The 26,689-nt window shown below is 38.0% G+C and overlaps 6 protein-coding genes and 1 non-coding gene across 9 annotated transcripts in view; 3 read left to right on the forward strand and 4 right to left on the reverse strand.

Moving 5' to 3' along the window:
* Positions 1 to 851: 851 nt before the first annotated feature.
* LOC145465272 (transcription and mRNA export factor ENY2-like) lies at positions 852 to 2,903 on the reverse strand. Its single transcript, XM_081449051.1, has 5 exons — positions 2,823 to 2,903; positions 2,684 to 2,752; positions 2,462 to 2,532; positions 2,279 to 2,353; positions 852 to 1,051 (listed from the first exon to the last, which is right to left on the reverse strand). The coding sequence occupies exons 1-5, from the start codon at positions 2,828 to 2,830 to the stop codon at positions 981 to 983; spliced, it is 294 nt and encodes a 97-aa protein (XP_081305177.1). The 5' UTR covers positions 2,831 to 2,903; the 3' UTR covers positions 852 to 980.
* Positions 2,904 to 5,203: 2,300 nt separating this feature from the next.
* LOC145465253 (uncharacterized) lies at positions 5,204 to 12,415 on the reverse strand. 2 transcript variants are annotated; one of them, XM_081449032.1, is made up of 8 exons: positions 12,004 to 12,415; positions 11,645 to 11,813; positions 10,991 to 11,240; positions 10,306 to 10,476; positions 8,538 to 8,606; positions 7,142 to 7,246; positions 6,688 to 6,792; positions 5,204 to 6,290 (listed from the first exon to the last, which is right to left on the reverse strand). In XM_081449032.1, the coding sequence occupies exons 1-8, from the start codon at positions 12,253 to 12,255 to the stop codon at positions 6,170 to 6,172; spliced, it is 1,242 nt and encodes a 413-aa protein (XP_081305158.1). In that variant the 5' UTR covers positions 12,256 to 12,415; the 3' UTR covers positions 5,204 to 6,169. The 2 variants fall into 2 exon arrangements, with proteins under 2 accessions (XP_081305158.1, XP_081305157.1); XM_081449031.1 differs by having other exon boundaries at positions 10,991 to 11,246.
* A 62-nt stretch (positions 12,416 to 12,477) lies between these two features.
* On the forward strand, positions 12,478 to 18,345 carry LOC145465262 (proteasome subunit alpha type-7-B-like). 2 transcript variants are annotated; one of them, XM_081449041.1, is made up of 7 exons: positions 12,480 to 12,680; positions 12,799 to 12,925; positions 12,998 to 13,122; positions 13,503 to 13,625; positions 15,413 to 15,532; positions 16,742 to 16,804; positions 17,208 to 18,342. In XM_081449041.1, exons 1-7 carry the CDS (start codon positions 12,576 to 12,578, stop codon positions 17,313 to 17,315), a joined length of 771 nt encoding a protein of 256 aa, XP_081305167.1. In that variant the 5' UTR covers positions 12,480 to 12,575; the 3' UTR covers positions 17,316 to 18,342. The 2 variants fall into 2 exon arrangements, with proteins under 2 accessions (XP_081305166.1, XP_081305167.1); XM_081449040.1 differs by having other exon boundaries at positions 12,478 to 12,680; positions 12,799 to 13,122; positions 17,208 to 18,345.
* On the forward strand, positions 13,269 to 13,340 carry Trnae-cuc (transfer RNA glutamic acid (anticodon CUC)). The gene has a single exon. It is a non-coding gene; the product is annotated as a tRNA-Glu (tRNA).
* Positions 18,346 to 18,767: 422 nt separating the features above from the next.
* On the reverse strand, positions 18,768 to 19,121 carry LOC145466282 (uncharacterized). The gene has a single exon (XM_081449993.1). The coding sequence runs from the start codon at positions 19,119 to 19,121 to the stop codon at positions 18,768 to 18,770; it is 354 nt and encodes a 117-aa protein (XP_081306119.1).
* A 2,357-nt stretch (positions 19,122 to 21,478) lies between these two features.
* Positions 21,479 to 26,045, reverse strand: LOC145466284 (uncharacterized). The gene is made up of 5 exons (XM_081449994.1): positions 25,987 to 26,045; positions 23,950 to 24,011; positions 23,336 to 23,407; positions 22,747 to 22,773; positions 21,479 to 21,986 (listed from the first exon to the last, which is right to left on the reverse strand). The coding sequence occupies exons 1-5, from the start codon at positions 26,043 to 26,045 to the stop codon at positions 21,808 to 21,810; spliced, it is 399 nt and encodes a 132-aa protein (XP_081306120.1). The 3' UTR covers positions 21,479 to 21,807.
* LOC145465244 (uncharacterized) overlaps positions 24,788 to 26,689 on the forward strand; it is a 39,868-nt gene continuing 37,966 nt past the window's right edge. The window contains exon 1 of the mRNA XM_081449023.1: positions 24,788 to 25,102. The gene's annotated coding sequence lies outside the window, so the exon portion shown is untranslated. The remainder of the gene's footprint in view (positions 25,103 to 26,689) is intronic.

The following is a 26,689-nucleotide window of genomic DNA, read 5'->3' on the forward strand; positions in this document are numbered from 1 at the left end:
ATAACCATGAAGATACAAACAGCAGCGCGGAAACATGACTCACTCACTCTTTCAGCAGGTGGAATAAACAGGCCTCTCTCTTATTACGTATTCCGTTCGTCCCCCGCTCGAGGTATCTGTCCGAGATGAGAATCTAAAAAAATTGATTCTGATGACGTAGATGAAAAATAAGCCTTGACTACTTAGCATAAGAAAATTCAGCACAAACCTGTTTGGAAACTCTAGTAAAAAAATTGTCTTGTCTCAAAGTACTAAATCGAGGTTTTCAGCAGTGTAAGACAGATGTATGTAAACGGCTCCATTCTTGCACAAAGACTATTTATTTGTAAATGAACTATACCAAATTGCAAGATTGGCAAGTTTGAGGGATTTACCGACTGGCTTGAGTTGGAACAAAAAGCATTATGCCAGATCTTTGAAATGTTAAAAGAAAAGTCAGTTCATGTTTTATTCAGTTTGTCATCTTTAAAACACAACTGAAAAAATTGTGGTTTACTCTATTAATGCTGCTGTGTGTTATAATTGATTATTATCATGGCTTATGTTTGTAGCCGATGTAACACATGCTGTGATTGGCTAATTCCAGGGCATTATTCTCCCATAATGCTCATGGGCCGATTATGGGCGTGCAAAAGCAAAGTAAAAAGCCATATAATAAACAACTTATTAACCTCAAACGTTCAGTCTTAACAGGAAAATCTCAAACCTTGGCTTTGCTGTACTGACCTCGCTATCACTCAGTCACTATGGCAAGGTCTCGGTTTGAGATTTTCCCATAAAGACCTCACTCTCGGCTAATAAGTAGTTAATATTACAGAGAAAGAAAGCTACAGTAGCTAAGGTCTCAATACTTATCAAAAGTATCAGCAGATTTAAGAAGAGTTGTATAAATACAAACTTGACGGTGTTTTATTTCATGAACAATAAAGAGAGGGAAAAAATAATATACAAAACAACTTAAGGACACTTTGTTTAAATAACTACGAGTTAGCAGCCAGGAAAGTTCGAATCCTCAGAAGCATGTCTCTTTTGACTTCATCAGGAACTAAAGCTGTGTATGAGAAGAAAATAAAGCAATTTTAGGGTTTGCATGAGTGTGGCAAGGTCTTGTAGTTTAGAGTGCCACACAAGTTGGATAGAGGAGTTGGGAGCCCTGTGATGGAGCTGTAGGAGGGGGGTGAATAGTGGTATGCAAATCCACCGATCCGTGTCTTTTTTTCGCCAAATTAGTCGATCCGCCAAAATTCTTGTTCGAATCCGAAACAACAACCACATCCAGAAACAGAAGTGTAAAAGTTCAAAGGCAAACTGGTAAATGTGAATGCCAGAGTGAATTTCGCACAAATAGTAAAGAATGCAACATGCTTGATGACTATTACACAGTACTATTCCAATAACAGTCTCACACCTGAATTTAAATGCGCTTCACTTGAAAAAAGAAATAACTGAACTCCTTAACATACCGGCCAAGGCTGAAGAAAGATCTATGATTCAAATTTGGTTTAAGAACATCAAGACAGGCACAATCAGGAATTCGTGCCAAAATTCACAGCTGATCCCTGATCCACTGTGTTTTCAAAAATCCGCAAATCTGCTCGATTTACCGCAAAAATCCACAATCCGTGCGCTTTTTTAAGGCCAAATCCGTCGATCCAAAAACCTATTCACCCCCCTCCTGTGGTACTTAGACTGATGTTGTGTTTTTAGTTAAAACAGTAATCCACTTTCCAGTGCTATTAACAAGGTTTGAGTCAACGATCATAACAAAGTTTTTGCTCTGTGGGTGAATTATACCATCAACTAGCAAGTTCACCCATAACATCAAGTCTCCCTCAAACATACTTAGCTGTATCAGGTATTACAGGTTACAGTCCTTAATAACAGCCCTGCAGTATTGCAGAACCTCACTCCATTTAGCTGTACAAATAGCCTCTTCCAGGCATTCAGCTGGTTGGGGTACAACAATAAAGTGGAGGAGAAGTGAGGTGTGTGAAGGCAAGAAAATGTTCACTCCTCACACCAAGCCCCTGTGCCCTTTTTTCACTCCTTGTTTTTAATGCTACACCTCAACTACCTGAACACCTAGAAAAGGCTAGCGTAGAAACTGATAAAAGCATGTTTCAGGAAAAACCTGGTAATAACGCTGGAGATAACATCCAATGGACTGGTATATCTAATTGAACGGGAGCATTGTATAAGACTGATAAGGCTCAGATGTACATATAGAAGCACAACACAGGTAATTAGTAATTTATCAACAAATCTGTAATGATCTCACCTCTTCCTTGTGGAGTAATTTCAGCAACCAAATCATCCACAGTCACATTTTCAAGTCCTTTTTGCTTGATGACCTCTGAAAAAGAAATATCATTGTCATACTTTTAAAAGTAGCCATGCAGTTACGAGTTGCAATGCCTTTTTGAGGCTCCAACCCCGCAATTCATTACAAAAACACTCTCACCTTTACAGTGACTCCTTAACTTGTCACGCCATCCACATTCAATGAGCCTGGTCCTCAAAAGCTCCTTTAACCTAGACGTAATTATAACGAGCAATACATTAAGCGTTAGCTTGATGGTACATCTTTAAATTTCCATTTCGAAGACAATCATACTGTCGCAACTTATCTTTTAGAGGGCAAAATAATATGTGAGAGCTACACTACGTTAAAAGATTACTTCACCTCTCTCGTTCTCCGGATTCTACCAACTTCTGGTTTATTGAAGCTGAGAGCTGGCTGTCTTTTATCCTTCTACAGTGAAATAAACAGTTTAAGAAAGGAAAATAACATCAAACTGATTGAGCCAAACTTCAATACTTACTCCACCATTTTGACGCGTCGAATTATTGAACACTCACTTCATATAACATTATCACGGATTTCTTTCTTCTCGCCCCAGTCTCTTTACAACAGTACTTCTCCTGTGGTGTCATATAAGAAGCACTCTTTCCTCCATATTTGAACTTGTTTTATTTTTTATTTATTTATTTGTTTGTTGGAGAATTGTAATGCAATTTTATTGTTTATTGAGAAGTTATTTTACTTCAAAAGTTACCGATGGCTTTTAAAAAAACTAAAGAAAATGAAACATAGGAACTAAGTCAGCATGCAGTATGTCCATGTTGGAAGTTTACGGGAAGCAGGGACAGTGGAATGGTGAGAGCACTCGCCTCCCACCAATGCAGCCCGGGTTCAATGCCACCCTAGTGCTATGAATCTAGTAAAATGACCTAGCTCACCACAAGTCTCTCTGTAGCTCAGTAATTAGAGCCTGTGACCGGCATCTAGCTAGGTCAAGGGAGTTATGGGTTTGAATCCCATCAGGAATCAGATGTTTCCTTTGTCCCACATGAGCAGCATGCTAAACATTTCATCTCCAAAGTTTTTCAATCCTACTACCAGCCTTAGTATATAAGGGTTATTAACCAAACATGAGGTCACGATGGCTGGATATTGGCCAGGAAGAAAACGAGGCCAATATCCAGCCATCTTGACCGAACAAGCTTGGTCAATGAAGGATTTATTATATGGCTTTCAGGGAAATTTTTCTGGCGGGTTGCAGAGGGTAGTCCTGAGTGGACAAGATAGCTCCATCTTGCCCGCTCAAGTAGCCAATCACAGTGCAGGATTTGGTTCATCTTGCCTACTTGTGGAGCGAGCCATATAATAAGGTCTAATATATCAAACCTGTGTCAAATTAAAAAAGGCTGGATGATGGGTTTTATCAAATCTTGTTACTGCTTGAGATGATTTTTTGTTTGTTTGTTTCATTGTAAAATCCCTAAATGTTGAATTAAAGCATTATTGAACCGGATCGGACCGGACCGGATCACGGATCGGATCACGGATCGGATCACGGATCGGATCACGGATCGGATCACGGATCGGATCACGGATCGGATCATGGACCGGGTCACGGACCGTATCGCAGATCGGATCAAGGTAAAAAATTCAAGATTCAAAATTCAAAATTTTGTTGAGCAAATTACACTAGAGTGACTACTGTGAGCAGAACGTTTTATTTAAGTCAGGTGTGATATTTCTTTATTCTTTTATAATATCAAGCCAACTGGGAGCTGGTCACAGATGAATTTTTTTCAGGCTGTTGGGTTTTGATTGCGATGATCAATCATGTCTTCGTATCTTTCTCCGCAGTTCAGATAAATGATATTTCGTATATTCACTTGCATCAAAGGTAAACGGTCATAAAACGAGTCAGCATGGTAATAATAGGACGAACGTATGAATAGAAACACAAAAACTAAAACACTAAAAAATTAAACACCTGATGATTTCAAACAATTTCCATTTTTGAGACAAGTCTATACTTTTACAAGATGTGAGTTTGGAATACAATATTTCGCACTGGAATAAAACGGAACAAACCATTTGTGTTTCAAGGAAATATAGCTGTTTTACAAAAAATTATAGGAGTAACATCGATAGTCTGAACGATAACGCAACCCGAGAATAAACAACATTTTAGGAGTTACGTCACGATTGTTAGAGTCATTCTTAGGGTCGTAAAGAGTTGCCTTTAAATAGAATAAAACCTTAAAATGATCGTGTTCTAGGATAGAAAACCCTTAAGAGGCAAGAACAAATCAAAACGGAATGAGGATCGTTAAGGATGGCAAAGATTACCGAGAACTGCAAATGACGAACTTGAGAAACTAGGCTAGCTTTTTCAAGATGCGCAAATCGTGACGTACTCCTTTAAAGCAAGTCATGTCCTTAAGCTTTCGTACATAAGTTTTCTCATTAACTGTAACGCCAACTGTAACGCTCACATCTGACACGAAAAAGTAGCCGAGAATTAGCTACTGATACTGACAACAATTTCAAAAACGAGAATGGGAGGTTCACGCAAGCTTCGAGCCAACTAACGTTCAAATATAACTACATCTGCCTGTTCATTACAATTTAAATTCGTCGTAAATTAGGCGCTTATGTGGCTTTTTAAATGACCTCTTGTCATTCTCTTTAATTAACATGTCATTGCGTCAAACTCGGGATTCTTATTTTCATTTAACATATTTTAGTTTTCCACTTTTATTTTTTATTTATTATTATCTTATAAACGATTTGATATTTTTTGGATTTTTTTTTCTTTAAAGCTTTTTTTTTTTTTCTGTGATCCGATCCAGGTTTTGTCGACGCCGTTATTGAACAGTTATTCATGCAACTGAGATTCACTCAAACTCAAATGACCATGTTAACCTTTATTGAGAGTTTGTTTAAAAATAATCTTAACATAATAAAATTATAGTCTCAAAGTCAATATGTACAAAAACTAGGAGTATGTACAAACAATGATTCACCTAAGCCACAGAGGACAAAAGGACCTGTTCAAAAGGTGTGCAGTGTCACACAGCCTTGTGTTAAAAGTCTAATGTGAAGACAGTATTTTACAGATTTGCATAGGCATACGGGCACCTTCGAACTTGGTGGGGCGCTGCGGGAAAAACAAAAACGTTAACAAATCCCACACCTAATGAGACTGTTATAATTCCAAAAAATAGATCTATTCAAAGCTTGCATGCTCGTTGATCTCTATCGACAGTCGTAATCTAGCTCTAGTAAAATCTAAAACTTATTAAAAGAAAAAGTTCTAAAAAAAGTAACTAACTGGAAACTTTTTTACGAGTTTTGGAAATCACGCCAACAGCATATTATTTTGTAATCTTTTCTCTCAAGTATCATTGCCCAAATCATGGGTGTTTTGCCTGCAATATCACATAATTTCAATAGCTGGGGGGGCTGCAGCTCCCCTCCTCCTCCCCCCCCCCCCAGATCGTATGCCTATGCAGATCTGGAACTACATAATTATGTGAAATGCAAAGGAAGGGTATGAGGAGGCATATCTTAAAAACATATTGTCAACTGAATTTGACAACTTTCCTCCACATTTTAATAGTCCCATAATGAGTCCTGCCAAGAGAATTAGAATATTATCTACTGTTAGTGAATTGCCAGAAAGCTAGGGCGAGCTTCAGCTCTTCTTTTCTCCAAGTATAATATTGTCAACTCTTGAACTATGGTATACGTTTCTTTGGATTTCTCACATACGGTATTTTATGCCAGATTGCCACGTACGCAAGTTCATTTTTTGTATTGTGTGCTTCCATGTTTCAGGTGCAAGGCCACAGTTTAAGCCTCCATTAAGTTTTATTTTAGAACTATCTTGTTCCCAGCTTGTACTGTTGGTATGATTTCTTGTCTGTATTCCAGTGGAAGATACTTTTCAACTAGTGAGTACAGTGACTGATTGTCTGTTATGAAGCCTTGCCTGAAAAACAAAGGGAAATAACACTAACTCAAGAGTCACTAAACCTGTTCTCACACCATGAACTCTCCTCTTTGATGGTGGTGGTGAAGTAACCTGTCCCACCAGTTAGAAGTTTTGCTTTAAGTTCTGATAAGTTTCTTTTTCTGGGCACAATGACAGGCAGACTTACATCACATCTTTCAAACCCAAAGGAACTTGCCTCCAGTCACATTACTCTACAGAAACCAGGGAACCAATGAACTGCTTGGCCACTCCAATTCATTTAGATTCCAACAGACTTTACATGTAACCTTTACTAAGCTAACAAAATGTTTATATATAAGCCACCTGTAGGCATGCAGGCACACATCTAGGATAATGAAAGTCAATGTTGCAGACATACGGTTCTAATGCAAACCTTTTCATGAGGAGTTCCACATCAGCAAGTTCAATAGTTGTTCTATGAGCGTGCCGACAGTAGGCCATTAAGTCACTAGACACTTGTTTAAAAAACAGGTTTGACCTGTAAAACAATTTTATACATGTAGTTGGAAAATTAAAGTTGTTTTAAAACATATTTTTGTAAGTACAAAAGGGTGGGCAATCTGTACAACTCAATTAGTAGGAAAATTATAGCAGTAAGAGGTTCATCAATTTATGCAAGGTCTTGCTGTATGTTACTTGACAAAGAAAATTCCCTGTGTTTCCATGCAACTACCTGAAGCATTGAATGCCTTAAATCCACTGTTGTATACTTGTTACCAAAACACAAATCCCTAGACTATTCATGCAGTGGCACCACTGTATTTCTCTATTTGCGGTCAATATTTAATAATAACATTGGAAAACTAAATTACCAAACATGTCATTACCCATTTTCAACAACTTGAAGAGCTTCTTTAGACAGCTTTGCTTTAGAGAAATGCTGGAAAATACTCTTCACCAGAGCAGATGGCATTCTTGGTCCAGATGGCCTCCTGTTAAGCATTGCCAGTGGTTACAAGGGTTATATAAGCAATAGCCTCCATTTGGCAAGAAAACATGCTTGGATATTTGTCCACAGACATTATCTGTTCTGAGAAGCGAACAGTTTTCTCAGAGAATAGCTCGAGGTTAACTGTGAGCTTTGAGGAACAGATAATGTCCAAGGACAAATATCCAAGCATATTTTCAAGGTCAAATGGAGGCTATTGTGTTAATTATCCTACAAATATTTATCGCAAGACGCACAGTTTTGAAAATTGGGGAATATTCTCAGATATTCCCCAGTTTCAACTGGGGAATATTCAGTCACATGACGTATTTAGACCAATATTTGATGGATTATAACAAAGAATATCCACTTAAAAAAATGCAAAATCCCTAATTCAAACAAGACTGGTTTATGAGATGGTTGAAGTACTCCCTCTCCCATCTCCCACTCTGGGGCAAGAATGAGTTTGCAAGAATTGTGTGAACCTGAACTTTAGGTATATTATTTCTGCATTATCAAAACCACTTCTTCAAATGTTAAATAGCCTCACAATGTGACAACATTAAAGGACCTTAGTGAGCCTCTGCCATTTTCGATGCCATCAAAATTGTTGATATTGCATGGTGAAGCAAAATGTTATAATATTGCTTTACGGTATGTTGTGTTCCTGACAGCATATTTACTGTGACGATACTCCAACCATGAACACTTACCGTAATATTTTTTTTTGAACATTTTTTTAGAGACCATAGAATATGGGCACTCCTTTCTAACCAGAGTATTTCGTGTTTTTACACTTTAAAAATGCTAACATTATACATTATATGAAGAGGCTTTATTCTATGGTCATTGAAAAATGTAAAAAAATTGTCAAGTATTCATGGTTCAAGTGTCCTTACTATTATTATCTTTTAGTAGTTTCACAGAGATTTCCTTTGTGTCAACAAGCTCCAAATAAAATAAAATTGTAGTAGCCAAACACTCGCATGTAAACAAAAACAAAGGTGTGGCTAACTAGGGCCCTTTAAGTAGCCTTTTCTCTTTCTTTCACAAAATTAAAGAAAGAATATACTTGTGATAATGTGACTCGTGATTACATAGTATTGCACAAACCTGGCTTAGCTATATATTATCATGGTGCAAATTACTAAAAATATATAATATCTTTCATATTATGGTTACCAGTTAGTGTACATAATTTATTCAACAATCACAAAATTTATTACTCAAATAAAACTATTATTAATTACACTGCTAAAATAAATGGCTATAATGAAAAAACATGTTACACTTACTTTGAACTCCTTGCTGCAGCCTTTCCTGTAGGAGGCTTTCCTCCAAAGAATGGTCTTTCACCAACAGATCTACATAGTAAAATTATAAACACTTCATTCTTAGTTGAAATGTTATTAGTGCTATTGTCAAAAGTAGCCAGCTTATGATGAAAACCAACATCACTTCGTGATTTCAGCTGTTTACTCTGGTGATCATCTGAATTATGATGGAAATGTAAGCCACCCACGCCAACAACAAATGCAAAAATATTGTTCAGGTCTCAAATAAATTTCAGGACGATATTGTAAACACCCACATATAAGGACCTATGATTTCGGGGTTCAGGCTGATCTACATGTAGTTCATATTTACCGCGTGCTTAGTGAGAAATCAGCCTGAAAGTGTTCTTAAAATTTGTTTCAGAAATACTATTTAAGAAATAAAAAACATGTACTGTGTTTCTATCGAGTTATAGAAACACAAGTTGAAGTTTGGAAGAATGAGAAATGCTGTGGGAAAACGAGCTGCAGCTTTTTCGAGGTCTCCCAAACTTTTCACGAGTGTTTCTATTAAACAATTAGACTATGAGCTCGAGATTTCTAGTTGATAGTTGACGAGGGCGCAGCCGGAGTCAACTATCACGCGATAGAAATCGAGGGCAAATAATCTAATTGTTTTAGTATAAATCTACTAGTCATTCAAAACTTTATCTAAATCCCCTTCACAGACACTTCAAAAATGAAAAGAAGCAACCGTCATTTTGTTGACTAGGGCACACTGCTATGCTACTCGCTATCTATCACAGAATAAATAGTGAGTAACGTAGCCAATCAGAGAACGGCATTCGTTATAGAACACTAGTAGATTTACATGTATGCCAACACTCAATAGAAACATGGAGAACATGTTTTCTATTTCTTTTAGAAAACACCGCGACGAAAAAAAGGAAAACAACTTGTTAACTTTGATTATCAAAGGGTAAATTCTCTTTCCTTGCGCCATCATTACATCAACAGCTCGTGCTAGTTCTGTGTTTCTATTGAGTTATAGAAACACGATTTTTAACCAATCAACGTGCATATTTTCTTAGGACTGTTTTCTAAACATACATTACTAGAGGTTCAATTAACATACAATGTTGTACTACTTACACTAAAAAATAAATACATAAATAAATAAATAAATACTACTGTCTACATGTAGCACTATGATATCACAGTATTTTAATATGAGTGCTTTCTTATTCTGGCATCCTCTTTCTTTTTATATAGGAAAAGGATTCTTTTATCAGGCTAAATTATTATGGTGCTTTATTGACCAACTTTCAGCCTGATGTTCTTAATTGTTCTTATATGCGTGTGTTAACTGTATTGTGTTCCACCAAAAATTCCAGAAAATGTATGTAACTCACAGGTTCAAAAGACTCAGACTACAGAATTATTATATTGTACGTAGTGTATAGGCTCACAGTACATGCAAAGCTATGTGCACTGGATTCCTATAATGCTAATTACAGAAACCAGACCATGATAATTTATTATCATTTTTTTAGTAGGTATTATTTTTTGTTTTTTGTTTTTTTGGTGTAAAGCACCATAAGATTGTACCATTGGGAAATGCTGCTATAGAAATTTTACTATTATTATTATTATTATTATTGTAGTTGTAGTTGTTGTTGTTGTTGTTGTTGTTATTGTAATTGTTATTGTTATTGTTATTGTTATTGTTATCGCTATTGTCATTGTCATTGTTGTTGTCATTGTCATTGGTATTATTGTTGTCAGTGACCTTTCTCCAGTGGATCTGGACATCTCTCCTGCTGAAGACATATCAAGGGGCAGCTGAGGAGTAACAAGGTCTCTCCACTGATGAGATGTCTGTGTGTCTGTTTCCAGAGTTTGGTCTGTTGCTGTGGATTGCAAACGTTCAACTTCATCTTGTGTTTCCTGCTCACTTGTACTGGAATTGAAGAAAACAGTTAGATAATTTTTATGATCTCCACTACATAGATATATGCAACCTTCTGTTCAAGCACTCTTTTATTGGCCTTCCCCTTGACATTACTTACACCTGTATATGCTGTTCTGCTGATATCTTATTCCGAGTTTTGTTTATAAGCAAACCGGAGGAATGTTTTACGAGGTTCAAAACCAGGAGGAGCCATTCAGCTATCATATACGCACAGTCAAATAAGTATACACAAGAGTTCAAGATATCTGCATGCTAAATAAGCATGAATAATGCCATGAACTTTACAAAGTAAATTAAAAAATTCAGAACATATGAGAGTTGACCAGTGCACATGAAAAAAGAATGTCATCAAAACCTGAGCAAGAGTTGAGCTCCAATCACTTTCTGTCAACTATATGTATCATTCTCACTTGCACTCCTTTACAATGTTTGTCTGAGTTGCACAGACCTGCACCTAAACTTAACTCTCCATGCAAGCTTGAATTTGGTGTAAAATTCTTACTTTTGTGCAACACCTTCATCTTGTCCATAAGAGTCTAGGAGCACTGGAGTAGCTGCTTCCATCAGGGTGACATGACCTGTTTTGTGTGAAGTTGTCATGCCAACCGATTGCTCATCTACTACAGTTCTTGCATCATCAGCAACAACGCTGGTGACAAGAGATAAGTGGTTTTCCTCATCTGACTGTTGTGTTACAGGTTCATCTTCTACATCGGATGAAGTTGAAATCACTGGCTTTTCTGGGGATTCTGCTAAAGCTTAAAATGGAAAAAGATCTGTATAATGAAATAAGCCTTCATTCTTAAATAGATTATTTCTGACAGCCCCTTGCGAGACAATACTCTTAATAATGCAGGAAAAAACTTGGAGAGACAACTCTAGACAAGAAGAGAAAACAATTTTAGTTAATTGTTGTCCCCTCAGTGACCTGGCCTTTGGATGGCAGCAAGCCTGGAGGTGACCTTGTTTTGATATAGACCTCACTGCTTTTGTTGTGTCAATCAAATTGTTCTTATGCTAACTATCAAAGCAGGTTTCTCCAGTCTCACTTGCATTCATACATCAGGTAACTGAGCACACATCTATAAAATGGCCTGCTGTTGACTGACTTCATGTATGCCTGGGTAATAAAGGTTATTTTAAGGTAGCTTAATACCTTCCCGTAAGAAATTCTGAATGATGGTTCTTGGGGTATTATCTTCTGCTTGACTTGTTGAATTTGATGACCTTGATGTTGTTCTTGTACCTGGCTTTTCAACTGTTTTCTGTCTTTTTCCTTTCACAACACTTTTGGCAACTGGAGCTGTTTGCAGGAATCCTGCAATCTAAAGAAAAAAACAGGGTGAATAAATTATATTAAACACAAAAAGAAAATACTGTATAGAAATCCTCAGATTTGTATCTAAGTATCTTTGAGTTCTACAGTTGAACTCAATGGCCAAAGACGTCCAAGCTTTAGTGAAACTGTACCATATGAAGCTTTATAAGCCTATTTTAGTTTTAATATAAACTAACCAAAGTTCTAGGAGTCGTTGAGTCTGAAGGTGTCTGCGTATTATCCGCTGTAGCCTTCCTCTTTGCAGATCTCGACCGAGTCAGCAAACGTGTTGCTACCTCTGTACGAGACGGGGGATCCCTCGGAGTTTGCTTCACGTCAGCTGCTGCAGCTCGTGGTGTTCTCCTTGGACTCAATTTCACACTTTCGCCGATGCCCCCAGTTGTCAACACACCACGAATGATACCGCGAGGGGTTGCATTTTCATCCATTCTTTTAAGATCCTTTCATACGATGCTTAAATTAATTCGAAATTGAAAATGAACACTTCTATCGCTAAAAAATGATTAAAAACAAACAGTTGTTGATAGCTGCATCTCAATGAAATGCGCTTATTTTCTGGTGAAATTCGTCACTACAGGTCCGCCATGTTTGTTTGTAGTTCGCGCCTTTGGTGTCCCTAAGCTTCACGGGATATCCGCTTCGGCCTGGTAGCTGAGCCCAGTGCAAAGTCATAGTCTGTCCGCACTTTCATTTCAGTACTAACTGTTTTTAGTCAGCTAAAAAAAAAAAAAATTACACACTAAACAGAATGTCAGGAGGCTCGTACGATAGAGCGATAACCATATTTTCACCTGACGGGCATCTCTTTCAAGTGGAATATGCACAAGAAGCCGTGAAGAAAGGTTCTACCGCTGTGCGTAAAAAATTCTTCATACATCTGATCTTTGCGGAGTTTTCGTACAAAACGCTTTGGTACTTGTCTTTTTTTTATTTTGCTTTAAATTCAAACATACTGAAATCTTATGTTTCAGGTTGGAGTTCGGGGTAAAAACATTGTCGTTCTCGGAGTAGAGAGAAAGGCGGTCGCCAAACTTCAAGAACCGCGAACCGTCCGAAAAATTTGTTCACTGGATGACCACGTTGTGATGGCTTTTGCAGGTAATGAAATATTTCCTAAAAGGAACAAAGAAAGCTTTTCGTTTAGGTTTTTTGTCCTGATCTTTGTTGTAGGTTTGACGGCGGACGCCAGAATTTTGGTGAACAGAGCGAGAGTGGAGTGTCAAAGCCACAAGCTAACCGTAGAAGATCCTGTAACTCTAGAGTACATTACAAGATATATTGCAACACTAAAACAGGTACATTAAGTAATCTTCGTTGCTTTGGTACAAAAATACTGTTTATTTTGGTGAGAAAATGTTTCAAACTAGTCAACTTGTAGTTGACGGTGAACACGTGATAGAACTGTTTATATATGTAAAATTCGCTCAGTAAGTGTGGTAAATCCCATATGGTCTAGTGGTTAGGATCCGGCGCTCTCACCGCCGTGGCCCGGGTTCGATTCCCGGTGTGGGAAACGTTGTCTTTTTACATTTTTTTTTTTCAGATAGTTTCTTTTTTACCTTCATATTTCAATTTTGTTTACTTACTTTCATGTTTCTTTTTTTTGTTTTGTTTTTTTTCTTCTCCGCTCACTGGCACAACATTTTGACTTCAATTCATTTTCTGTTTATTTCAGCGTTATACCCAGAGCAATGGTCGGCGGCCTTTTGGTATTTCTACCCTTATTGTTGGATTTGATGATGATGGTACACCACGTCTCTATCAGACTGATCCATCTGGAACGTATCATGCTTGGAAGGTAATGTTTCCCCAAAAATTCCCTGAATTTGTATGGGTCATCAAATGGTGACAAGTGATATTAGGAAATAATTTCATGCGTGATATGTCAAAATTCTAGATAATAATTTCCTGAGCCTTTTTAATCTTAATTTCTCGAGTATACCATTTGATTGGGTGATTCCAGAAAATATCCATATCCTACCACGGGTGGCATAAACATTTTAACCAACCCCCCCCCCCCCCTTGCCATCAATCTTCTGGAATCATAGTTTGACTCCTTACAACTTCCAATGAAATAGATGTTATGCTTTGATTTCTTCCCAGAGGTTTACCAACAGGGCTTCAAATTGTGACAGATACGATCGCATGCTTTCATGTCTAAATGTTCAACCACTAAAACTTCCTCCTCTTCAGTTGCAATTTTGCAACTAGTTTTCGACTAAACTAGTTGCATTTGTCTTGTGTGTTAATTACTATGGAAATTAGAATATGTCCGGGCAAATCCTGCCTAATTTACCTTCAATATTTAGAACGATTATGACACCATTAAAATGGTATCTTACTGAATATGTATCACTGACGCATAGTAAATTAACATAGCAGGTCGGCGTAAGTCACAGACGATTTTCAGGCAAGAAATTTGTCAACTTAAGGCCTCTGGAGCCCAATATACAACCCACATTTTATCAGTTTTCATCGTAAATGAACACATAGGTGATAGATTGATTCTTGTCAAGTGTATCTTGCTTTCTGCGGTAGTCAACAGTGTCGTCAGTTCATTTGTGCTTTCACACTTGTGTCTGTCCCATCTAGAAAACCCTCCCACACCCCTGGAATTCCAATCATACAGTAAGTACCCCCATTCCTTTGGATTTCCAGTTCAGAGAACCCCCCTTGCTCTCAGAGTTCCAAAAAGCCACGCATGGTATAGTTATGGATATTTCCTGGAATCACCCATTACATTTGAATATCATTGGTGACAAATTACGCCCACAATCATGGGTTTTTGGCTTGTTTATTGTATTGAGAAATTTCACACCAAACGTCACCATGGCAATTTTGAAATTTACCATGTGAAATTATAAATTAATGCCAGAAATTTGCACCAAAATTAAGTAGTAACTTGTCAACCATGATATTACCATTTTAATCAACCAAAATCAATTTTCATATGAACACCCTTGTTCCAATGTGCTATTGAACACCACTTTCTTTGTACAGTGTAGGGGAACAAGACAGTAATGTTTCTTTGCAAATTTTTGTTTCAGTGCTCAAGGAGTTTCAGATTCTTGTTGTAATGTTATTCAATAAAAATGCTATGCACATACCTATAGTACTCTAAAAATGATCACACCCACCTGTGACAATGAATATAGGTCATGCACAGTCAGGATATTACCTTTAACCAGGCTTTTAGCCAGGATTCAAAAAGTGGGTGTCTAAAATGTGCTATAGAGCCTCTCAAATGAGCAATTTATAAAGCAACATATGAAAAATAAAGCAATTTTCTTTAAAAAGTGACCATCCATAGGACAGTCAGATGACCATCTGGCTAAAAGCCTGCCTTTGACTGGTATTTGTTTCCCAAACTGGGCAAGCTGGAATGCCTTGGTGAAGAACAAGTCTTCTTATATAAGGAGTGTTGAGAAAGGTGAATACTGAATTAAAAGTAAATTATAAAAGCAAGAACAGCTGTTGTAAAGTAGAGCTTAATTCAGAACTGGCATATACAAGGAGTTTGCTACTGTTACTTTAAAAATTGCTAAGTTTAATTTTTTTTTGTATGTGATCATTTATTCTTTGCAGGCAAATGCCATTGGCCGCAGTGCAAAAACTGTTCGTGAATTTTTAGAGAAGCACTACACGGATGAAGTAGCAGATTCTGATGATGAGACAATTAAACTAGCCATTAAAGCTTTACTTGAGGTAAGCTCATTTTTTAGTTTGGTTATTTTCCTTGTATTGTCCAAAGGTTTCATGAAGAAGGCTAGTTGAGAATGAGGGGGACATGAGATTGAATATGAGAATGACAAGGATCAATGCTAGAAATGATTTCTTTTTTTTTTTTTTTTTTTTTTTTTTTTTTTTTTTCCATTTTGTATGGTGAATGACATCTGTTGATTAGCAAATAGAGATTATTTTGGTTGTGATGAAATTATGATATCATATTATGTTGTAACCACTCCGCATGGCCACTGTAGTCAAGCTTTTTCACTCAAGGATAAACTCTTTGTTTGTGGGTGTTCAGGGAATAATTGTGGGAGTTTTCAGCATATACTGTAAATTGGTATTAATTTAAAATAACTTTATAAATAACTGTGCTACTGAGCGCACTCTCATTGGTCGATAGGTGTGTTTAGATGAGAGTGTGTAAATACAGTTTTGACGTTTTAGATTTGCGCGTATTTTTGAGAATTATTTTCTAAAAGCAATAGAGCACTTTTTCCATGTTTACATAGCCTCATCTAAACACTTCTGTTTCTGTTGGGCTTGCAGAATTCTCAAAAGTTATGGAAACTCTCAACTATGTCTCGGGTTTGCATAACTGTCTCGAATTCTCCTAACCCTCCTTGTGTTTAGTCTATGTAAACATGGAAAAAGTGTTCTATTGCTAAAGTTCATAACCTTTTTTCTCAGTCAGACTGTAAGTTACAGACCAATTTTTTCCCCTTTGTTTTATGGTTCAAGCACAACGTGCAGAGGCCATAAGTTTAAGAGGAAGAAACAACCATTTGAAGCACTCTGTACAGACAGAGAATTGAAAGATACTTGTATTTCTACTATGTGTCCGACAGGGTCAGGAAACCATTGAATTGACAGAGAATGTTTTCAAATGGCTGACATCTGTCCAAAGTAAAAGGAGCCAACTTGAAATCATTCTCATGCCATTAGCGTGTTTTAATAATACATGGTGTTAAAAAAAAAAGTTTAAGAAACCAAAAAGTCTTACAAGTTTATTTGTCATGAACATTAAAAATCACAAGACGTGTTGGTGAAAAAAAAAAAAAAGACAGCTCCGATTTTTGCAATCCGTTCAGTAGAATACGACCCAACAAATTGACCAATCACAACGTGCATAGTAACAGAAGGATATAGCAATTGGCTGAAAGTTTCAAACGTTGTCTTATTGTTTAGGTGGTGCAATCAGGAGGGAAGAATATTGAACTTGCTGTAATGAGGAAAGGAGAAACTCTGAAGGTAAACGCAATATTTGGGGCCTTATTAAGGCCTTATGCGTCCAATGGCGCGATGAGGACTGATGATGATTTGATGATTTGATGATTTGATGGAATTTTCTTGCATGAAATCCTTAGTTACTGAGAGTAAATAAAGTGAACATTTCTACCATTTTTGCTAACAGGAAAGAAATATTGATCGTTTCAAAGGTACACCTCTTTTTTGAAAAACAAAATTACAAGTTAAGGATCAACTTGGAATTCAGTATGGTTTATCTTAAGCTTTAACTTTCATTTGGCAAATTGGACGAGAACCAAGATTGAAATCAGGATTCATCTCTTGTCTCAGATTGGAGTTAACTAAATTTCTGAAAAGATTTTAATTTGTAATTCTAACTTTTGTTCGATGTATTTATTTCCTGCAGATATTACAACCAGATGAGGTAGATAAATTTGTCGAAGTTATTGAGAAAGAAAAAGAAGCAGAGGCTGAAAAGAAGAAGAAAGAAAAGGCCACAGGATCTGCCAAATAAAACTCTACAAAAATTTTCTCTCGATAGGCTTGAACTCTACCAAACTGACCTTGTTTTTGTCATATTTGTACTAAATCCTTGTTACCAGTGATGAAGACACCATTGTGTGATAAATTACATGTACCCGTGATAAAAACCGTAGTTCATGTCAGTCAATCTAGGCGTCAATGCTTAAAGCTTCTCATTCTCTGTGAAGTGATGCTTTAGCTTGATGTGATGAGGGTTTGCATTTTTGTTAACCCTTTGAATACCAAACTTTCGCCAAAAAATACCGTTTTTAACCGTTTAGTCAGGTTTTTTAGCTGCCATGACGTTAAATAAGCCTAAGTTTTGCTAAGAAAGCTTTTTTTCTACTAAAAGGAGAGATTTTTCGAGGATTACATGTAGGTACAAAATTGAGCAAAATTTCAATTCCAGGCATGCGCATAAGCCAAAATTTGGATTTTTTTTTTTTTTTTTTTTTTTGCCATTAACCGTTCTCAAGTTCGTTTGTTGTCCCTTTCCTTTCTGTTTTTCTCGGCCCTTTTACACTGGCTATCTTTTGCGTTGTATGTTCTTTCTGGCTGACGTGAAAAGTTGGATGTTAATTACGGGCAAAGCCTAGAGATGGACCTTGATCAATCACAGGCGTTGTGGACCATTTTACCACCGTTTTTGCACCAAAACTGATAACGTCGTTTTTCGATTTGCGACGTCGGAATGTCGTCGATATCTAAACCTGACCATTGTGCGGAAAGGCCTAGCCTAGTACTACTATCTGCTTCTCAAGAATATCTGATGACTTTTAAATTGATGACGTCACAAGTGGTACAAAGAGCACGACCATTCATTACGCATATATGCGTAGTTGGTATTCAAAGGGTTAAAATCTAAAAGCACGTGCTTCGAGTGGGAGCGTGTTGCTGAAGCTTAGCTCGAATTCCTTTTAGTGATATAAAACACTTTTAACACGAAATGTCTGAGAAATTATTGTCAATATATCTTAAAACTAGCTATTGATTTTTTTCTTTTTTGGAGCGGGGGGGGGGGGGAATTTCGTAAGCGCGCACCTAAGTAATTGCACTTTTTTCTAAAAGTATTTTTTTTTCCTATTTCCCCCTCCAAGAAGACACTGGGCATTTTGTTCAAAGCTGGTTTCAAAGTTCCCTGCCATTTATGAGGTAAAACAGTACTTAAGTTACAAAAATGTTTATCACAAAACTCTCTTCAAACAGAGTAAGAGTTGTCACTAGTTAAATTAACAAATCTAACACTTGGAAAGTTCTACTCGCAAAAGATTTTAATTCCATTTTACTGGTTTACAGACTATAGACGGTCTGTCTTGTTCAATCATGTCACCATCTACATTGAGTCCAGACTCCTGTGACTAGGAAACACGTGGGAACTGGGCTGTTTTTGTTGAAGACTGGGAAGGACTCAATCTTTACAGGAATACTTTGGAATTTTAATTGTTTATTTGGTACAAACGGCGCATGTCAGCTCTCTCCCGTCGACGTATGGGAGGCATGGTAAGGAGCCACAACCTCCTTGCACAAGAAACAGCAATGCGCCATCTTGATTAGATTGGGAGCCAGGCACATACTCAGCTTCCCTGTCAACACAGATAAAGTCGCGAACACTTTTATGGCCATAATGAGCTGTCATCAAGTAACCATGATACTCTTCGGTCCAACCAGACGGACAATCATTCCTTGCGGGCATCATCATTTCTGAACCACGTGATTCGACGTAACACACGACGCATGGCGCATTATGGTCGTGCAGGTTGTTTGTGAAAGGATTGAATGAACTCACTTCGTACTCCATTCCGTATATAGCGCCGGTCTCCTCCCAGTTGTCGCTATATTTATCATACTTTGGGTTGTTTGGTAGACAAAGTATTTTCCACCACCACCGTTATAACTAAAGTAGCCACTTCCAATAATTCCTAAACTCAGTTGGGAAAAAAGCAATTGAGTAACATACTCTAATGGGACATCTAATTATGTGTAATACACCTTTTTAGACATTTCAACACTCTACAATAACTAAATTACACCTCACCTATTTTCTGCCTACATGGAAACCAGCAGCTTAATTCTATCGATAAAATGCTAATTATTATCACTTTGTCGGGCATTGTGGCGCATTTTGCGGGCTAAAGTGTATTTCAGACCGCTGAAATAAACCAATGAAAAGTGAGAATCAAACAATCGTATGATGTAAGCAGTCAATCAAAATCAAAAAACCACTACAACGTTCGCGCCGCTATTCTTAATAATAATAATAATAATAACATTTATAATGCGCAAATTTCATAAAATGTTCAAATGCGCATGACAAGATTAAAAACGGAATAAAAAGGCTAAAAATCTAAAATTACAATTAAAAGTAAACTTACAATGATTTTAAAAAGTTTAAATTACAATTAAAAGTAAACTAACAATAATAAAAACAACTATGATAAAAATGCATGACGGAAAAGGTGAGTTTTTAGCTTGGCTTTAAAAATATTAACAGTGCTGGCGCTTCTTATGTCAAATAGTAGCGCATTCCAAAGTTTCGGTGCAGCACAGGTAAAAAAACGGTCACCTAGTGTAGCTTTTGATTTAAAACGCGGATAACTATGTAAAAGTTTATTGCTAGAATTCCTTAGATTATATTTGGATGGGAGCCTAAGAGAAATGAGAGACGATAAATAAGTAGGCGCTAAAAAATCAAGAATCTTAAAAGTAATTAAAAGTATTTTAAACTCAATTCTCAATCGCAAAGCGTTGGTGAAATAAATCACGGCGCCATTTTCAACAAAAAAAGCTTAACACCCTACATAAAGGATAGCTCAGCCTCACAGACACTATGACGTCAAATCGAGGACAAAATGTTCATCTCGCCGTCTCGTCACTTCAACTTGTAATTTCGTCATGTCAACTCACCGTATCGTCTTCTCAACTCGCCGTGTCGTCGTCTCAACTCGTCTTCTCGTCACGTCAACTTGTTATCCCGTGGTGTCGTCCTCTCAACTCGTCGTGTTAACTCGTCATCTCCTCGCCTCAGCTTGTCGTCTCGTCGCTTCTTCTTTTCAACTCGTCGTCTCGTCGTGTCAACTCGTCACCGCGTCACCGCGTCACTTCAACTTGTCTTCTCGTCTTGTCAACTCGTCATCTTGTCGTCTCGTCACGGTACTAGCAGCCATTTTGAATGTTGGGGGTCTCAAATGTAATAAATGTTCCTAAATGTACATAAAAAGGTCCTAAATGTAATAAAAATTTGGCCCTAAATGTAATAAAGGTCTTAAATGTAATACAATTTGGCTCTAAATGTGATAAAGGTCCTAAGTGTAGTAAGGTTACCGACTGCCATATTGGTACTTAGGCAGTCTAAAAGTTGTACGTGACACATTATTTGCCGTAATTACATACAGCAACTAGCAGAGTAGAGGCACAAACTCAGTGGCTGCGGAAGGAAATGAAAAATAAGGAGCAGGAGGGAAATAGGGAACACAGGATTTGAAAAGACGAGACGACGAGACGACAAGCTGAGGCGAGGAGATGACGAGTTAACACGACGAGTTGAGACGACGATACGACAGGACAACAAGTTGACGTGACGAGAAGACGAGTTGAGCCGACGATACGGTGAGTTGACATGACGAGATAACAAGTCGAGACGAGACGACGAGGTGAACATTTTATCCACGATTTAAGTATGACATAAAGTATGACACGTGCTTGATCGGACATTCTAGGTCGTCTGTTTCTTTCAAGAGAAGCTTGTGATGTCAATACCGCCTGTAGTAGCTCCATGGCTTTCATGTCTTTAACAAATTTTGAAAACTTTGTAATTTTGTAATTTTGTAATTTCAAGCTTCGCTTGATGTATTGTGTGTTTCCACTAAGGGAAAATAAAAGCCATTCAACTTGTAAACGCTCGCGTGATTGTTCAGATTGTTTTGCTGTCATTTTTTTCAGTTTTTATTTTCTCAATGCCCTCCAAAGTAATAATAATAGTAATGCAGTTTATGTTCTTGAGCATCAGTATGTTTTGGGCCCTTTTCAACTCATTTTGACACTCGCCTAGTGGCTCGGGCTAAAATGAGTCTGACTCGGGCCCAAAACATCATGATATTTATGCCCGCGAACATAAACTCTATAGTTTATTTTCGATGAAACTTTCGTCACCTCAGGTCCCGCGGGTACCATATAGGCCGCGTAAAGACTTTGTCGTTGCTTTTCAATTTTCTTTTGTCTTTTTCCCTTATATCCTGACTTATACATGTTTGCAGGAGAGAATGCCGATCTCTACAAGATGTCCATAATGAAAATATTGCTTCTCAGTAAAATTAAGTAGGACTCTATTTTTTATCCTGCAAGACGGGTGATTTAGCGACAACTTTCAGGAGGGCGGTGCTTCCCACGCTTGAGCGCGACGAAAACATTCAATTATTGAAATCTGCGTCTCACGCTCCACGCTCCAGTTAAAAAAAGTCCAGATGAACCAAGTAGACTGATATTTTTTATGATTTTCTTATCAAAAAGCACTTACCTGTGTACACAACCTGCGCATCTCCACCACAGCTTGTCCGGCCCCACCTAACGTATTTGACACCACACAGGCCCTTGCCTTCTCGTCCCTTCTGTCCTTTTGGTCCAGGGGGTCCATGAGCACCAAGTTTTCCACTTGGACCAATGTCTCCTACAGCATTTTAGATTGATTTTGTTTATATTCTCTTCACGAAAGCTAGTGGTAATTGTTACGAAGAAAAAATTGGTTCCTCCATTGAAGATGTTGCGTGTTACACAACTAGCAATTAATTTACCAATAGCAGAAGAGGATGCATGCTAAGAGAGCAAGACCCCATTACTAGGAGCCTGCAACTTCCATACTAAGCCTAAGTCACAGCATTTTTACAGACCGATCTATTTTTAGGCTTCTTTAATTATCTCTGCGAAATAGGTCAGTTCCGATCTACATGAGCGCGCATCGGTAAGGAAAAAATGGCTGTTTTTCTTTTTAATCTTCCGGTGAAATGATGACGTCAGTTGAAAATTAGGTCCGTGCTTGTGATTGGTCACTGAGGTTCCTGCAGGGGTCTGAATTCACCTTAAATTCATCAAACTAAAAATAGATTGGTCTGTGAAAACGCCGTGACAGGAATATTGGGAAGTTGCACGCTCCTAGTGATGGGCTCTTGCAATTGAAGAGAGTTAATCCCCCGTATTGATTTCCAAGGAAATCCCTTTCAAGCTGTTTTTCATCACTCCTGGTTTCGGAAATCTCAGAATGGTCTAGAGATAGCCAATCCCTGTAAGTATTGTCATCCTCCACCAACACATCCACCCAACGCGCGTGGTAACGTCCGCGGAAGGACTGGTTACCACGTCTAAAAGTAACGTGAGCGGGATTACCTTGACAATATGCGAGATCAGCTCTCTCACCCTTCACCTTCTCTTACCGGGGCTTACTTGAGAAAAGATAACTCCTACAAGAAATGATCAAAATGAATATATTTTTTTAATTTTTTGAACAAAGGCAAATAGCTTACTGCTTTAAGCGTACAGATTTTTGAAAAGTTAAAAGCACATGAAATGGTGGCCAGTCACATCTGAAACAGAAAATTCAGCATACGTTTCAAACCATAACTTCGTCAAAATACACTAGATGGCAAAGTTCTATGCTTAAAACACAAAACTTACTTAGAACAACAAATCCTGAAAATTTCAGCTCAATTGGACAAATCCCTCTCAAAATATCTTTTCTCAAAGTAAAAATAACTTGTTTTGAGAAAACGAGCTTTGAAATTACAGTAACAGAAATTCGCAGAATAAAACTTCAATACCTTAAGATTCAAATTCCGGTGAAAAAGAAACTTCAAATTTTTTACAGAATTTAATATGTACCTCCGCCTTAAGAGCCAAGTACATATAATACACACAGCTACCTATTTTACATTACTTCCATTGTTTACAAAAAACCTACTGGTGTAAAATTTTTCAGAACATAATTTCTGTTAAAAGAACGAAAGCGTTCATTTGTCCTCCAACCTGGTGTCCCTGGGATTCCCGGTGTTCCTGGTGATCCCGGAGGACCCGCGGGACCATCCCGTCCGTCCCGTCCTGTGTAAAATTAAGAAATTATCATCAGCGTTGCTCTCTAAACGCAAGCGTTGAATAGGATAAAAAAAAAATGTAAAGGCGAGCAAGCGAACGTAGATACATAACGAAAATGGTATTTTCCTTTCCCCTTGTTTCAGTTACCTCTCGTTCTGATAAATGGGGTTCGTTGCCGCTATTTTATTTGTCATCGCAAAGCAAGTCACGATCACTCTCTCCACACAAGTCTAAGATCAGTACATAAAACTTGCAGGCAGTACTCGCTAAGGTTGTGGTAACACAGCGGTGAGCTTTTGGGAGAATGAGGAACGTCAAAAGAACATCCGTGTTTTAAAACTCGATAAAAAACAACAAAAGAAGTTAATTAAGGTCATTTCTTTTGTGAGAAAAACCATCGAGTAAGTTGTCCATTAGTTTTTTTCATGGATTTGGAAAAGACATATTCATTAACTACTAGCCTAAAATAGCCTCAAGCGTCTGCCCCAGATATATACAGATCAAGGGACATCAACTTGCCGGGGTCTAGGTCATCAAATTAAACGAACCTTTACATGATTCTCTTGCTCTCGATTCTTCTCCAGGAAATGATTGGTTTTCTCGGAGAGCCCTGAAAAAAGGAAACAGAAACCTAAATGCAACTCAAACAAATGTCACAAATGAACGTCAGTCTTATTGAAACTTTATTCCTGTAATTCCAAAAAGTAGTGCTACATGTCCTTCATACAGTAACTAGCGTCCAGGCTCCACTCGAGCCCTTTTGGAATTGCGTGATTAGTCTGGAGCGGATCCAGGGTGGTTCGGGTGGTTCGGTCGAACCCCTAAATGAGATGAAAAAGTGCTTAAATACATATGGGTTATTGACCAAGTGTGAGGTCAAGATGGCTGGATATCGGCCAAGTTCTTTTTTTGCGTGTTTATGGACCGAGACGGTGTCGAGGTCCATAAACTCGAAGAAAAACAAACGAGGCCAATATCCAGCCATCTTGACCGAACAAGCTTGGTCAATAAAGGATTTATTATATGGCATTCGGGGAAATATTTCTTGCGGGACACGGCGGGTAATCCCGAGCGGGCAAGATAGCTCCATCTTGCCCGCTCGGGAAGCCAATCACAGCGCAGCATTTGATTCATCTTGCCCGCTCACGGAGCTGGCCATATAATAAGTGCCGTTTCCGACGAGACCCTTTGTGGGCAAACATCGCTAACAAAATTACATTTCATCTTCTTAAAAAAGACTAACTTAAAAAGAGCAAAAATAATATTGATGGACGAGAGTCTTTCCTGATTTTAAATGCCTCCGGCTTAGTCTAAATGCGTTGAATTACACGATTTATCACTGCTGTTTGCGTTATATTCCTATTTAAGCATTTCCCTTTTGTTTGTCTATTTGGTAAAATAACATGTGACTCATGCTATTGTCAAATTCTACATGGCGCCAAAAGTGACAGTTTTTCTATTCACAGATTTCACAGGTTAGGCGCCGTAGCTTAGGCCAGAAGCTAAGCCTTTTTGTTAATCAGCTCATCAGTGAGTTGTGTAATCCTTTACAGAGATTTCGACTGCCAGCGGCGCACGAAAGCCCGAGAAAAACCACTTTCCTCAAGGGACTCAGTATTTAATTTGAAGTCCGTCAGAGTTTTGTCGAAAAAACAACAGCAAATCGATTTTCGGACCGCTAGCACGTACGTCATCAGGAAGGTAAGCATGCATTATTGTCAGTTACCCAGATTAGTCCTTGTTTAAATAGCTTAAAACAGAGATGATTCCAAAGATATTAAACAACCAAAAACATCCCTCAAAACGCTAGAAATTACGTTTCCGAGAACGTCCATGGGAGAGGGAGGGTGAAGCATGCCTCGGACCCCTTAGAATTCTCCGAACCCCCCTTCACCGAATCCTGGATCCGCCCCAGAAAGTTAGACACGTTTAAGTCATCTAACTCATAATTTTAACATCCTGAGCATGAGCAGATATACAGGCCAAAATTACGCATGCGTTACCGGATGTCCGTTAATCACAGACATCCGGTAATGGCTGCTACCAGAGCCCTCCGTTTCTCCGACCACGTGACCAAAAGAAACGGAGGCTCTGGGGACGAGAATGAGGACGGCAGAGAGATGAGTCGAGAGTTCTCGTGGGCATGCCCGGTTGAGTTAATTTACTTCCGGTAGCCGTCCTAGCTCGTCCCGTCGTGGTATCTTAAGGTGCCTATTATACCACAAGGACAGCATCGCGTCTTGTGTCATCAACAAAGTTAAGCCCTTTTCGGCGGGGTTCCTTCTTGGCTGGGTGACCAAATACGAATACCCTGTGTTGTAATAACTTTTTTTCTCTCTCTCTTTTCATTTCTTGTCCCAGATTGGAGCTAACTAAATGTCTGAAAAGATTTGTGTAATTCTAACTTTTGTTCAATGTATTTATCTCCTGCAGATATTACACTCAGATGAGGCAGATAAATTCGTATAAGTTATCGAGAAAGAAAGAGAAGCAGAGGTTGAAAAGAAAACGAAAGAAAAAGCCACAGGATCTGCCAAATAAAACTCTACAAACATTTTCTCTCGGTAATCTTGAACTCTGCCAACCTGACATCGCTTTTGTCATTTTTGTACTTAACTTTTGTTACAAGTGAGGAAGACACCATGTGTTATAAATAACCCGTGATAAAAATCACAGTACCCGGCAATCAATCAAGGTGTCAACACTCAAAGCTTCTCATTCACTGTGAATTGATGCTTTAGCTTAATACGATGATACAGGTTTGCATTTTAGTTAAATCTTCAAACACGCACACGGACTGGGAGCGTGTTGCTCAAGCTTACAATGTAGCTCGAATTCCTTTTCAATGTCGTGAAGCACTTAAGCGCGAAATTTCTGAGAAATTATTGTCAATACATCATAAAACTAGTCATTGGTTCTTTTCTTTCTTTCTTTCTTTCTTTTTTTTTGTGGAATGTCTAAGCACGCTAATAACTAATTGCACTTGTTTCTAAAGGTGTGTTTTTTTTATTTTTATTTTTTTCCTGTTCCCCCCTCCAAGAAGACACTCTAGGCATTCTGTTGAGCCATTTATGAGGTAAAACCAGAGGTAAAACAGATTATTACAAAAATGTTTATTACAAAACTTTCTTCAAACAGAATAAAAGTCCTAAAGAGTAAAATTTACAAATCTAACACTTGGAAAAATCTACTCGCAAAGGATTTTAATAGCATTTTACTGGGTTACAGACTATAGTTCGATCATGCCATCATCTGCATTGAGTCCAGACTCCTCTGACTTGGAAACGT

Source organism: Orbicella franksi, chromosome 13 (genome assembly GCF_964199315.1).
Source record: "Orbicella franksi chromosome 13, jaOrbFran1.1, whole genome shotgun sequence".
In the NCBI taxonomy this organism is placed as follows: Eukaryota; Metazoa; Cnidaria; class Anthozoa; order Scleractinia; family Merulinidae; genus Orbicella; species Orbicella franksi.